We start from the raw sequence: 15,522 nt of genomic DNA on the forward strand, positions 1-15,522 counted from the left end.
ATGTACATATATGTATTGGGGGGGTTGGTTTAAACTGAAACTTCGATCGGTGGATGGATGCTTTACATTTTTTTTTTTCAAGCTAATAATTCGATTTTATATATACATATATAATATATTCATGCATATGTAACACATTCCATAGCGTTTGTGTACATAATATTATAAAAAACGATCGATAATTATTCACATTAAATCTTTATGAAAAATTTAAACAATATTTCAATATTTCAACGTATTATATAAAATATAACGTGGTAGTTTTAATTTTCTTTTTTTTTTCTTTTTTTTAGAAACTTGATTACATTTTTTATTATAGATTTATGATTTGATTTTGATAATATATCAATATTATCAAATGTTAAAATGTTAAATAAAAAAAAAAAAAAAAAAAAAACAGGAAAAATAAATCCACGTAGAATTAAAATTTATTCGATAAATTTTCATTATTACGTATTTAAAAATATATAATTTTATATAATATATTTCTATTAAATATATAATGTTATATTATATATTTTATTATAAATATATAATTTCATAATTAAAAAATATTCAATCTTTGAATACATTAGAAAGTATGATGGTTCGTTTTATTCATTTCTTTTTTGTTTTTTTTTTAAATATGATAAGATTTCTTAATAATACTACGAAATATTAAAATATTAAAAACAACTAGGTAAAATAAATCCACGTAGAATTAAAATTTATTGGACAATTTTTTGTTCAGTGAAGAATTTAAAAAAAAAAAAAAGATTTAATCTTTGAATACATTAGAAATGTGATAATTACGTAAACAATTTGTAATCTTATAATACTAAATGAACGCGAATTAGATAAGATAAAATTTGGATTTCACTTTTAACATCGATTATTTTAATTCGGTTACGATGATATAAAAGTAAACGAAAGTTTAAAAAAAAGGGGGAGGGAGGAAGAAAGAAAGAAAAAAAGTTATAGTTATAGTTATAGTTAGTTAAAGGAAGCGCATAGTTAAATAAACGAACATACTCAAAATTGGCCTTGCTTCGAAGAGCATGTTGCTGTTAAAGCGCCATCCTGCATGCGATTTGTTACGGTTCGACGATTATCTTATGAAGGAAGCATTCAGTGTTAAATCAACGGAGAAGGAAACCTTTACTGAATGTTCACGAAAAAAAAAAAAATAAATAAAAAAGAAAAATTAAGAACAATAAAAAAAAAAAAAAAAAAGAAAGAAAAAGAAACAAGGAAAACAAAAAGAAAAGAAAATGATTAATATATTTTTAACGTTAACATTGATCGCGAACACAAATGAAAATTTGATACTTGCATTTGAAAATAAAAAATGAAAATATTTTGATTCTTGCATTTAAAGATAAATTTTGATTTAAGGTTCTTTTTTTTTCTTTTTTTTTTCTTTTTGATAAAATTACGAACAGATCATCGGAAGTAAAGAAGCTGAGAAAACTTGTCTTTGTATTCGTTTAATTTTTCTGTTGAGTCGAAATTAAAAAGAATTAAAATGAAAGTTTCATAAAACGATGCTTGATGCATTATCTTTATTACGGTATACTCTTATTTCGTCGACGTTAGAATCAAAAACGTCAGACAATGTCTAATGTTTCAGTAATGAAATATTACACTAGGGAGTATGACTCGTTTAAGATGCTTTCCATCTATATCTTCTCAAGATGATAATAAATTCATTTGATGCTATGGGAGCGTGTGATCTCGCTTGTTTCATAGATCAAAAATGTACCTAATTTTATTTGATTAATAATAATATTTAATAGGCTACAAAGATTTGACTATATTTTATTACGATTTATTATGTTTTACTTAACCATTTTATAATTAATTAATTAATTAATTAAATAGATAATTTATTTAACGATTTATAAATATTTTAATTTATATAATTTTAAACATTACATTCATGACGACTGGTAATATATCTATTTAAAAATATTTGTAAAACTATAAAACAGTAATCATACAAATATTTCTTACCCTTAACGTAATTTAATTTGTATTAATGTTATTAATAAGCTATAAAGATTTGACTGCATTTTATTTCATTTTACAAAGCTTTACTTAACCATTTTATAATTATTTAATTAATTAAATAATTAAATAGATAATTTATTTAACGATTTATAAAACTGTAGAATTGTAACCGTAAAAATATTTCTTCATTAGATTATATTATAAACAAATTTGAATTTTTCAGACTGACGCCAAAATGGTGTTCGATGTGATCCAACGGATGGAAGACACCGAACCATTTAGCGAAGAACTTTTAATGGCTATGAAAAGGCTCTGGACTGATAATGGTGTCCAAGGATGTTTTGGAAGGAGCAATGAGTATCAACTTAACGATTCCGCTAAATAGTAAGTTACAACATTAATAGATTATTATCTTTCATCTTTAACCAAAAATTCTAGCCTAATTAACCCTTAAAGTGCTATAGACGTATATATGTGTTTGTTAATATTAATGTAAAATAATGTGTAATATTTATAGTAATTAATTAAATTATATTCAGAAAGAAAAACTTTAATTATTAAATATAATTTGTTATTAATAAATTATTCCGTTTCTAGAAAAAACATTTTAGTTAAAAGTATTCAGCACTGAAAGGGTTAATCTATGCCAAAATTGTTCAAAAGTGTTTGTAAATTATATTATAGGTATACTTTTGTTTAGAAACAAATGTTTATTAGTTTTATTTTCAAAGGAAATATTTTAGATCGATGTTAATAATTGGTAAAAATGCTTACCTCGCAATTTAACTAACATTCCCAGCTGTTTTCATATTATGCAAATCGGAAAATTAGATATGCAAAAAGGTACCTTGCACACGCGAACGCAAAACTCGTCTAGAGAACTAACATAAGTGAAGAAACAGGCCGAACGTGTAGACTGAAAGGCGCCATGTGTATTCTCTTTCTCTCTTTCCTATCTTACTTCTTCTCTCATTTAAGATTTAGTTAAACTTTCAGTGAAATCGATCTGTCATCTTTTTCGCTACTCGACACTCTTTGGATATCAAACACATCTCGGTCCAGCTCGTGTAATTTTTTATATGTTAGAAAAAAAATGTTTCTTCTTCTTCTTCTTCTTCTTCTTCTTCTTCATCATCATCTTTTGCTTCTTTATTTTTTTTTTTTTATATTGTTTTAACATTTCACAAATCGTCCAATAAATTAGAATTTGATAAAAGTTTGGACAAAATTGATAAAATATTACTATAAAATATTGTCTGAAATATTTCTAATTAATATTTTACAATTTTTTTACAATTTTACAATTAGGATTAGATAATATTGTTACTCTAATTAAGATTAAATGAATACTTAATAATATTAAAAACAAAAACAAAAAATAACAAAATAAACATTTCCTATAATAGAAATTTTAGTATTCTTTTAATATTATTTAAAATCTAGAATATTTGTATTCCTAAATAAAAATATAAAGCATAATTTAATAAAAAAAAAAAAAAATAATAATAATAATCCTACGTATCTGACGAAAAAGGGTGTATATAACTACAGTCAAACATAGATTCTTGCATGTTAGCAGAAAATTGAACGAGTCACCTAACGTGGTGGTAGTCACGATATAGAAAAATGAAACCTGATCGTGAAATAGATAAACAACGATGGAATTAAGAAAAGGGTTTTGAACCTTTCGAAGTTGATTTATTTCAAAGGGTTAAGAATAAGTCCTGGCTATTGTTTACACTGTCGTTGTTGTAATCATCATCGTCATAATCATCGTCGTTGTCGTTAGTATCGTTGCTTCCAAGGTTCATCGACTTCCAACGACACAAAGGCGTAGGCAGGGACGAGGTGAAAGTGTTCTCCGAAGGATAAATCCCTTTCCCCTCTCTCTCTCTCTCTCTCTTTCCCTCTCTCTCTCTTTGGAATACGCAGAGCTTGCGCGTCCCCCGTGAGGATATTTTTGTAGTGCGTTAGCTACTTGACTATTGATTTTAGGGTGGAGTTTATAATAAGCTCGTGTTACGCAGGTACACAAACGTAGCTACGTACCTACGTACGTGTATGACGTTAAAAATATTGTATATTGTATGATCATTAGATGACACGTATATTTAATGACGTTTATCATAATTATTATTATTATTATTTATTTATTTAATTTTAAATACAAGATGTTCAATTTATTCATTAAATTATTCAATACCAAATTATACAAACGATTCCAATCGAAAAATCTTGAACACCATGTTCGATTTTGGAATCGATTTTGTTTTTCTTGCTTTCTGTGTGTCCTCATTTTGAATATTTTTTCCTTTCTTTTTTTTTTTTTTCTTTTTTGGACTTTTAATCAAGAGAATGGAACAACCCTGACCTTAGTTACGGTGGTCATATGGACGTGGCTAAATTCGCAACCCATTTCGTATAATAGATTTTTGCTGACAGTTATTGAGGAACGGTGGGATAAGGGAAGGTATCGGTAATATTTCCTCTTATCCTTAACCTAACTTTGAGATTATCTGTTCTCTCTATTCCCCCTTCTCTTTGAGCTGTCTAAGAAACTTTGTCGATAGTACTGCATCAGCATCGCCTAAAGACTTTTCAACGTAAATGTCAGAAACCTCTTTTACTTGGCGCGTGCGTCAGACGGAAAGAAAGAAAGAAAGAGAAAAATTGGAGAAAAATGAATGAGAAAAAAAAAAAGAATAAAAAAAAAAACTATGTATAAAATCTATAAAGTATAATATTCATTAGTTTAATTAAAAATAATATTAAAAGTATTTAATAAATTTTCAATTTATTTATTAGAAACATTAAACGTGAAATTAAAAACTCTCTTAACTTCGAGTTTTTGATTGAATTTTCAATGATTTTATTAACAATTAAAAAGTTTCTAATTTAATACTGCAAGAGTAGAGAAAGATATAATTTTATATAACTTCAAATATTTAATAACAAATTTAAATATGAACAATTTGTAAAATCCAACGAGCAACCCAACTATATTTATCTAATTTCCCAATGATTTTATTTTAACATCGTAAAAGCTTGGAATTAATAACAAACCTAAACGATATTTAAATGTACATAATATATATGTGAGTGTGTAGGTGTATTACATATACATCCATCCTTTGCATATTTAAGCTGTAGCCGCGAGACAGTGTCCCTGGTCAAAAAACGAAACCGTAAAGTTTGACTATTGGAGTAGGGCAGAAAAGCTCGCTTATAATATGAATTTCCTGAAGGAGTCGACAAGTCAGAGAATGGACTGCTGGTGGATAGGGGTTTGAAGGGGGGAGGACTTTGAGGTTCAGGGGTTGGGGTGGAAAGCCACGGTGAATTCGAGGCGAAACAAAGAGGGTCGAAATAAGGGTAGGGAGATGAATTAGAGAAGGATGGATGTTATGCGGAGTGTGTTTCACAGAATCTACTCTCTCTCTCTCTCTCACACTCACACCACCACCACCCCCTCCTCCTCTTCCTCCTTTCTTTATCTCTCTATCCTTCGCTCTCTGTCGTATTGATCGGCGATGACGTCACGCCACGCCCGTGTCACGTGACAGGGAAGATGGCCGACGTTGTTCCACCGCGAGCCTTCCTCACCCTCCTCCCCTATTTTTCCTCTTTTCCTCTCCCTCTTTTTCTCTCTCTTTTTTCTTTTTCTTTTCATCCTCACCAACCATCACCACCACCACCACCACCACCCCTTCTCCATCTATCTTTATATTCTACCTTTCTTCCTTTCCCTATCCTTCTCTTACTTCCGTCAAAATTCTAAAGCTCACCACCAACCCTCAAGGGAAGAAGAAGACGAGAAGAAGTAAAAGTAGGAGATGAAGTAGAAGTAGAAGAAGACGAAGTAATAGTTGTAAAAGAAAAATAAATGGCAGTAGGATGGGCAGGCTGCAACGAGGAATCTTCCCTTTTCTTATTTCACCCTTCCTCTCATCCTATTTCCTATTCCTTTTCTGTACATCCAAGTTCTACCATCCAGATCCTAAGATACCGGCGACCTTTACTCATTTTCTTCTTTCAACCACGTTTTTTTTTCGTGGATCCATCTCAACCCTTCACCTCGTACCCTTTATTTCTTCCAAACCAAACCCCTTTCTTACTTCTATCTTCTCTTTCCTTTCTTAAATATACTTTTATATACGTATTTTGATTTGTTCATTTGTCATTCATATTGCTTGGTCCATTTGAATTTATTTTTGTATTTTTCTCGAAGAATTAATTGAAATAAAAATAAATTGTATTCGATGGCGAGATAAATAAAGTTAAATGATTCCTCTCCATCGAGCAGTTTAGCCCCTTTTTTTTCCGTTCGGTCGTTACGTCGCTTTGGTTGGGACTATCCGTGAAATATGGCGAATATACCACAAAGATGGCGCTGCTTGCTACTTCTTAACCTCCAAATCCTGATATACACGTTGTCTCGGTACATAAATCTTGAAAATGGTTTAACCAGAGACTTTTATATACCAGATTTACACTTATGTATGATATATATGTAATACACACACACACACACGCACAAATATATGTACATATTTAAACGTTCGTTTATTTTAAAAGTTACATTAATATAATTAGTTTTTTGTTTACGACCATTGCAAAAATTTTATACATCTCGCCGAATTGTAAATTTTACTTCGTTGATTTTTTGTTTAAAAATTATTTGATATATATATATATATCAATAAAATCTATTCTAGTGTTACTCAGATTTACCTTTACCTATACAGTTATACCTGCCAACAAAGTTTTCGTTTTGTATTATCGGCTTACTCTTCAGCTACTTGTTGCGAGCCGCGCCCTAGCACGCGACTATTACACATGTATATATAAAGTATATATATATATGCATAAATGTATAACATACATGTATAACGATTGATTTTTACATTCAATCGACTTCAACCCTTAAATTCTAAACAACAAACTGAACGTTAATAATCTCGTTTAGGTGTATAACCCAAAGTTTTGTATCCTCTTTTGAATATGAAATTATGCTATTCCGGTGTACTGTCTTTCTCATGTTAAACAGGTATGTCTGACACGTCACACGGGAAGTTTTCTTCTTTTGTTTGCCTATTGTAGAAAAGATACACACAGGAAGAGGAAACGTTGGTTATTTCAAGATTTCTCGTAATGTAAAAAAAAGAAACTTCGATCTTTCATTCGTTTTTGGTAAAAACTATTTCAATGATTTATCATTTTCTTGAATTTAATATTAGTATTTTTAATAATTATTATAAAAAGAAAATGCGTTCGTGGTATATGATATAAATTTAGAAATGTATATATAGATAGGTATTCTTTAATTTTCTAGAAATATAATCCGTAAGATTATTACTTCATATATATATGACATGTCTTTATTTAGTATCAAATGAATTTCATTCGATAGAAGCTTACAAAATTTGATCCATTCTACAGCTTCCTGGATGACTTGGATCGATTAGGTGCAAGGGATTACCAACCAACGGAGCAAGATATTTTAAGGACTCGTGTAAAAACCACTGGTATCGTCGAGGTCCATTTCTCATTTAAAAACCTTAATTTTAAGTAAGTATATTTATTTTGAAATAATGTACAATACTTATTGATCTATTTAATAACATATAATTATAATAATAATAATAATTATTATTATTATTAATAATAATTGGTATTAGGAACTAAAAAGTTCATTACCGCAAATACCAAATCCTAAAAAAACCTTAATTTTAAGTTAATTTATTTATTTAAAATAATGTACAAAATTTATTGGATTATTTAATAACATATAATAATAATAATAATAATAATAATAATAATAATAATTAATTATTATTATTATTATTATTATTATTATTATTATTATTATTATTATTATTATTTGGCATTAGGAACTCAAAAGTACATTGCCGCAAATACCAAATCCTGCCAGTGTTCTCTAATAACATATAGTAAATATATATTAAATATATTTATATATATTACCAAAAAAATTATAGTACAAATAATTATAGTATAGTACCAATTTATAGTATAGTAAATATAGTTATATATATATTACCAAAAAAAAACTAATCAAAAATATAAATTATAACAATAGTATTATAGAAAGATTCTTTATTGAGAAAAGTAGGAATCATTTTTATTTTCTCCTTGTCAAACTAAATCAATAACATTAATCACGTCTTATTGTTAGACGCCTCAATATGTGTTCACTCATTCCCATAATCTCTCACGACGTTCCTATGACGTTCCTAGATATATATATATATATCATACATATACGCGTTGTGTATGTATTGTGAATGATCGTGTTAGGTGAATCATTCTTGACGATTATAATTGACTGCATTTGTCCTGCAATATTATTCCAAATAAATTATTTTCAGGTGACTCAAATATTTATAATCACAAATCTCTTTCATTCTTACATTTTTACGTTATTTTCTATTTTTTTTTTTCCTTTTTATCTAATATTTTTAATTTATTATATTTTCTTCACAGATTATTCGACGTGGGTGGACAAAGAAGTGAACGTAAAAAATGGATACATTGTTTCGAGGATGTTACAGCGATTATATTTTGCGTTGCTATGTCTGAATATGATCAAGTCTTGCACGAGGATGAAACTACGGTAAGAGAGAACATTCTTTAAACGAATTCTTTGAGAGGTTTTTTTATTTTATATTTTATTTTTTAATTAAAATCATATTCGATCTGAATCATCATCTCTTGGATGAAACGACGTAATTACTCGAAGAATTTATTCTAGTCATTTTCAATATATTTATTAATTAACAAAATCGTGTGTTGTATTATAAAAAAATATGATCGATTTAATAATAATTTGTTGTCTGTCAAAAAAAAAAAATAAAGACTTATTGTTATTAAATATTTAAATCTAAGTTGTGGTATAATTTTAAGAAGAATACAAAATCTAATTATATATTAAATATTTATATATTTATATATAAAATTTTTATATAATTATATAAATTATATAAATGATATTATTATTTAAGTATTTATATATATATACAAAATTTTTATATAATTATATAAATTATATTATTATTTATATATAAAATATTTGTATATTTAAATATTTATATCAGTCACGATTGATCAAGATCCAATAAAAATTCTTTTTCTTATTCGAAATTATTTTTATTTCGTGAGTTAAACGGTACTTGGACTAAAAGATTAGAAGAAGAAAAAAAGAACAAGAAAAAGATGAAGAAGAATAAGTATGGGGATCAATTGTTAAGGTCATTGCACGTGGGAAGTCGTTGATTCAATTTCGAGTGGTTGCTGTTTAGTGGATGCTAACACACGTACCTTTTCTTCTTTCCATGTCAAAGGTGTCTTATTTTAATGGACACAGAATATAATGTATAGATACAAGCATACACTCATACACAAACATTTTCACAATTGTATCGTAAATCTACTTTATATAGTAGGATTTAATCTCGTATATATATAGATATATATTACTGTTCGACCTTTTTCTCGAAAAGATAAGCTAACACACCAAGTAACACTGATATCTCACATATTATGATAACGTATAATATTAATAACGTTCATATTTTATTTTTAAAATTATTTATTACAGAACCGAATGCAGGAAAGTTTAAAATTATTCGATTCAATTTGCAACAACAAGTGGTTCACCGATACCTCGATTATACTTTTCTTAAACAAGAAGGATCTGTTCGAGGAAAAAATTCGCAAGTCTCCATTGACGATTTGCTTCCCGGAATACGCAGGTATTAATCTAATAATTATTTATTATTCATTAAAAAAAAAAAAAAAAGAAAAAAAAATCAATCAAATATATCTTAAGGGAGAAATAAGTAGGTGAATATTTTAAAACTTTTCATCTATTCTCAAATAGTTACAATAAAAAACAATGATTAACATTTGATATCTCGTGAGAGTTTCTATCCATCACACATAATGTTAAATAAAAATTATAATACGAATTAAGATAAACTAAGTAAGAAAAAAAAGAATATTATATTTTTATATTAATTTTGTATATATTAAGTTTTTATATTATTATTTTTATATCTTATATATAAATTTATTATATAATTATTTTCATTTTTTTTTTTTTAATTTCATATATTATAATTTTTTATAATGTTATTTTTATATTTTATTTAATTTTAATATTAAATTTATACAATTTAATATATTATTATTTTTATACTTTTTATTTAATTCTTTTAGATTATTATTTTTATATTTTATTTAATTCTTTTAGATTATTATTTTTATATTATATATAATTTTTTTGTTTATATCAACTTTAATATTACTTTTATATTAATGTTAATATTAATATTTTATTGTTGATTATTTAGGTGCGCAGGAATACAGTGATGCTGCGGCTTACATACAAGCGCAATTTGAGGCGAAAAACAAATCGACGACGAAGGAGATTTACTGCCACATGACCTGTGCCACCGACACGAATAACATTCAATTTGTGTTCGATGCAGTCACAGATGTGATTATCGCCAATAATCTGCGTGGCTGCGGACTCTATTAGGTTAATCCGTATTCTATATTAAGCGCGAATAAAATTGATGGTACGACTATGACTATGACTATGACTATGACTAAGACTAGAACAACAACAACTAGGACGATGACTGTGACAAAAACAATGACATTAATGACATTGACGATAACTACAACAACAACAACAATGATAATAATAATAATGATACTGATGACTATGATGATGATGATGATGATGATGATGATGATGATGATGATGATGATGATGATGATAATGATAATGATAATGAAAATGATTCTGCTATTGAACAGGCGACGTTTGTCAGAGTCGAGAATTCGTTTTGGTTCGATCACGATTCCTCTCGTGTTGGATTTGTGTTTAAATTTAAACGAGAATGATGATTAAATCATACTACCAATCGTACATTTCAGAAAAGAAATAAAAAAAAACAAAAAAAATGAAACTCTCTGTTAGCACAAATTCGAGGAACGGGTCCGATAAAAACACTCGTTTTTCCAGTCGTGTATTTTAGAATATATTTCTATTTTTTATTTTGTTTATTTTATTACGTTTTATATGTATTAATACTGTCTCATTCACGAATGCGTGTGTCATTTTGTATTTTCATTTTTATCGATAAATGAATTCTATTTTCGAAGAAAGAAAAAGAAAAAGAAAAAGGAAAAGGAAAAAAAAATTCATGCATAAATGTCACGAAATCGTCGACACACATTATCCACTCAACCATCTTGATACTTAACATATTACACATACAAACGCACACATGAAAATATTATTTCATCGTGATTCAGTCATTTTTATTTTATTTTTTTATTTATATCGTAACGTAACACACATTTTATCGCACACCGTATATATTATATTATTTGTACGTATTTATCCTATCGTAAATACACAACATTTATGCACACACACACGAGTTATTTAATATATGCAGATATATACATAAATTATTACAAAACTCGTCGTTTAGTTGAGATAAAACCAACAAAAAAAAAAAAAACAAAAAAAAATAATGAAAGTTTTATTACAAAATTCAAGCAACATTTATTTATAAACGATATTCAGATTGCAATTAAAAAAGAATAAATTTTGAGATAGGACGGAAAGGAGAAAGAATAAAAGAGGGGGAAAATAATATTACAAATATGTACATTTTTTCGTCGCGCACAATCGTAATATCTAATTCACCAATCTCGAGTATATATATATAAATATATATATAATACATATACATATGTATAAGTTACATATATTTTATTACCATATTAAAAGTGTGAAGAGGAACAAGAGGAACAAGAGGAAATAATGGAAGATGAAACGAAAATGGAATCAGAAAAGTGTTTGACCAAAGTAAAAAGAGAATTTCGTTTGAAATGAACTGAAATGATAGAAAAGATTTAAAATAAATAATAATAATAATAATAATAAAAAAGATATATTATTATAAAACACGGTATAGTTTATTCGTCGTTTTGGAAAAAACAATTCATTTGAAAAAAAAAAAATAAAGAAGATATGAATGAAAGAAAGAAATGGAAAAAATGAACTATAATATATCCTCGTAATAATTTTCTTCGATGATTCTCGGTCTCTCAGGACGTCGCACTGTCGCAGGATCGGCAGGACAAAAAAGAAAAAAGAAAAAAAAAGAAAAGTGTGAGAGAGAGAAAGGAAAAAGAAAAAAGAAAAGTAATGAAGAAGAAGAAGAAGAAGAAATTTATCGTGTATGTATTAACCAAATAATAATAATTATTATAATATTAATAAAATTAATAATATTAATAATATTAATAATATTAATAATAATAATAATAATAATAAATAAATAAATAAAAATAATAAAAAAACCGAATTTGTTCGTGAATGACAAAACAAAAAGGGATCGAAGTACGTAGAAGTGACTTTTTAATGTTCGTCGTTTTGAGAGAATACAAATTTGTTTCTCTCACGTTGAAGAACTTAGGATATATTCAAGAACAAGAACAAGAACAACAAGAAGAAGAAAATATAAAGAGCGAGTCGCCGATAAGAAGAAAAACATACCCGTGATAAAAATTAAAAATTGCGAGATATGTGAATGACACAAATGTAAGGAACAATATGAAAATGATAGATGAAAAAATAAAATACGGAGGCCGGTAATGACACACGCTAGTCCTTGGCGAATGGAAAAAAGAACCTTTTTTCAAAAATTACATTTTCATCTGAAGAAATATGTAAAATTGAAGGGTTTAGGGTAATGAGGTGATGAACCAATGGGAGAAGATAAGAAGATTCTTTTAATTAAGAAGAAAATGTACCAAATATAAAATGAGTCGCGTGCCAATGTGCATAAAAAAACGTGTGAGTGAGAAAGTGAGAGAAAGAGTAAATAATATCTTATGGTTAGTCGAGAAATAAATGATGAAAGGGGAGAAAAATAAACATTCAAATAAATAATTAATTAAAACAAATGTGACCCCGTTGTTATGCAGTTCAATGATTAAACCTCGAGTCGTTTAATCGAGACTGATGTGAAAGAAGCCGACGAGGTTAATTAAAAACAAAAAAGGGGAAAACAAATGAAAAAGAGAGTATAGTTACCGTTTATTACAAATAAAATTAAAAAAAATATTTAAAAAAAAAAGATATAAAATAAAATAATGATGATAAAAACAAAAAAAAAAAGAAGAGTAAAAAATAGAACGTACGTTTGTAATGTTAGACTCGTTCGTCCGTAAGTTTCTTTTTTCTTTTACCTCTTACATTTATATATATATTTTTTTTATTTGAGAATATAAAAAATATGCATAATGCAAAGAAATTATGAGACATGTCTGTTCTAACCAACAGAACATTATTTCTTTGTATTATTACATGTTTTATGTTCGATAATTGAAAAGAGGGAAGGAAAACTTTTGAACGATGACAACAACAAAAATCAAACTGAACGAACGTTCGATTCTTTCATCGAAATAATATCATCTTAAATAACGAGTTACCATCGATATCATCGTTGTCTTTAAAAAAAAAAAAAAAAAAAAAAAAAAAAAAAAAAAATGAGAAAAATTCGAAAGAAAATTATTATATCGATGAACTCACGATTCTAGTCAGAAAAAAAAAAATTAAAAAATACAACAACAACGTGTTTTACGAATCTTCACGTGTTTGCGTTGATTCGATTTAAAACACGTCAAAAGCGTTGAGAGAATATGGGTGACGAGAGATGTGTGAGAGGAGGAGAGAAAAATAAAATTAAATAATAAATATACATAAATGTATGTGTATAAAAAAAGATTCGAGAGAATGATTTAAAAAAAAAAAAATAATAATAATTGTGTGAATGAGAGTGAAAATGAAATGAACTGTGTGTGAGTGTAAGAGACAAGAACAACAACAACAACAACACAACAATAGGACACAAAGGTAAATGAACAAATATAGGACGATAATGATTAAAACAAACATTGACAGAAATTGTGTGAGTAATTTTGAATATTCTCGTGTTTTGAAAAGAAACAACGTGAGAGAACAGAAATTAGAAGACAAAATAAATAATAGAATGAGAGAGAGAGAGGATGTAAGAATTAAGCGAAATTTATAAAATTATTTATTGTAAGTAACAAAAATAACGTCCTGGTAATTATGATAGTGGCATCAAATTCGAAAAATTTAATTCATTTATTTTATGATTTATTTTATAATATAATATAAAGTAATTTTAATATCAAATAAATCATAAAATTAATTTTTGTTCTTTTTTTCTTTTTGTTTATGTTCACTGCCATAATTATCCGGTATTTATAAATCTGGTAATAAACAATGTTTCTGTGTAAATGCGAAAAACAATGTATAATTGTGAAGAAAAACTTAAACGATCTGACTTGTAATAATCGACGTAATTATTCTAAAAAAAAAAAAAAAAAAAAACCATAATTGATCTATAGAAAATACTTCAAGGATTGAAGAAAATCGTAATGGATCATTTGTTCCGTTTTTTTTTTTTTTTTTTTAAATTATTTTTTATGTTTTCTGTAATACAAATTGTCGCTAAATTATTTCTTTTCTTTTTTATTTTATTTTATCAAAAACAAAAAGTAATATGTCTGTTTTCCTAGATGAATCATTTGTATGCGTCGTCGATGGGATTACACACACACACATACACACATACACATACCCCATACACGCGTATTTTGAGTAAACGAGGGTGAAAGAAACTTCGACCTGTTTTTTCACATTTCTCGATCTCATTCGCATTTTCATGAGACATTCCATGTTTTATTAATATAAAAACAAAACACAGAAAATCAAGAACTCCTCGCACATTGAAAAAAAAAAGAGAAAATAAATAACTAAAAAGAAAAAGAAGAAGAAGAAGAAGAAGAAGAAGAAGAAGAAGAAGAAGAAGAAAAATAAGAAAAAATAAGAAAAAATAAGAAGACCTATCAGCTCACCCGTGTCTTATCAATTTTGTCGAATCTCGATGTGAGCGCCTTCTTACCATTTTATCGGCATATACACGTTTCTAAAAAAGTGGTTGGGTAAGACCGATAAAGAGAATAAAGCCCGAAGAAAAAAAAATAATAAAAAAAAATAATAAATAAGAAGAAAGAAATAAATGAAACACAGCGGTAATATCGAAGAAGAAAAATACTGTTCGATATTGATTGAAATACGAAGAAGGAAAGTAAGAAAAAAAAGGGGAAGGATGAAAAGGATTGGTGAAGGGTGGTTTGGGGTGGTAAAAAAGGGGAAAGGTATAGGAAAGGAAACGAGACTCGTTCGATTAGTTTATTTATTATTTATCGATTAGAAACTATTATTATTTGTTTCAATTTGTATATTTCGTTCTTATTGTTAACAAAAAAAGATATTGAAAATTTAGATATATATAAATTTTATTTTTTTTTTTAATATTGTTTCATTTAGGTATATCGAAAATGTACGGAAAGATGTTTATATTGATTTTCCTAATTCGTGGTTGATTCTAATTT

At 27.1% G+C, this 15,522-nt stretch overlaps 1 protein-coding gene across 3 annotated transcripts in view; it reads left to right on the forward strand.

Annotated features, from left to right (window-relative positions):
- Positions 1-13,594, forward strand: part of Galphao (G protein alpha o subunit) — a 38,226-nt gene extending 24,632 nt beyond the window's left edge. For 2 of the 3 annotated variants that reach the window (XM_015328032.2, XM_089178860.1), the window contains 5 exons: positions 2,213-2,373; positions 7,429-7,557; positions 8,494-8,623; positions 9,608-9,761; positions 10,362-13,594. In XM_015328032.2, coding sequence (XP_015183518.1) covers positions 2,213-2,373; positions 7,429-7,557; positions 8,494-8,623; positions 9,608-9,761; positions 10,362-10,549 — 762 coding nt within the window. In that variant the 3' untranslated portion in view covers positions 10,550-13,594. Of the gene's footprint in view, positions 1-2,212; positions 2,374-7,428; positions 7,558-7,709; positions 7,723-8,493; positions 8,624-9,607; positions 9,762-10,361 lie in introns of those variants that run through there. The other variant, XM_089178861.1, reaches the window with a different exon arrangement.
- Positions 13,595-15,522: the final 1,928 nt, after the last annotated feature.

This window comes from Polistes dominula, unplaced genomic scaffold (genome assembly GCF_049000335.1).
Source record: "Polistes dominula isolate Pdom_NZ unplaced genomic scaffold, Pdom_raw_medaka contig_18, whole genome shotgun sequence".
Lineage (NCBI taxonomy): Eukaryota > Metazoa > Arthropoda > Insecta > Hymenoptera > Vespidae > Polistes > Polistes dominula.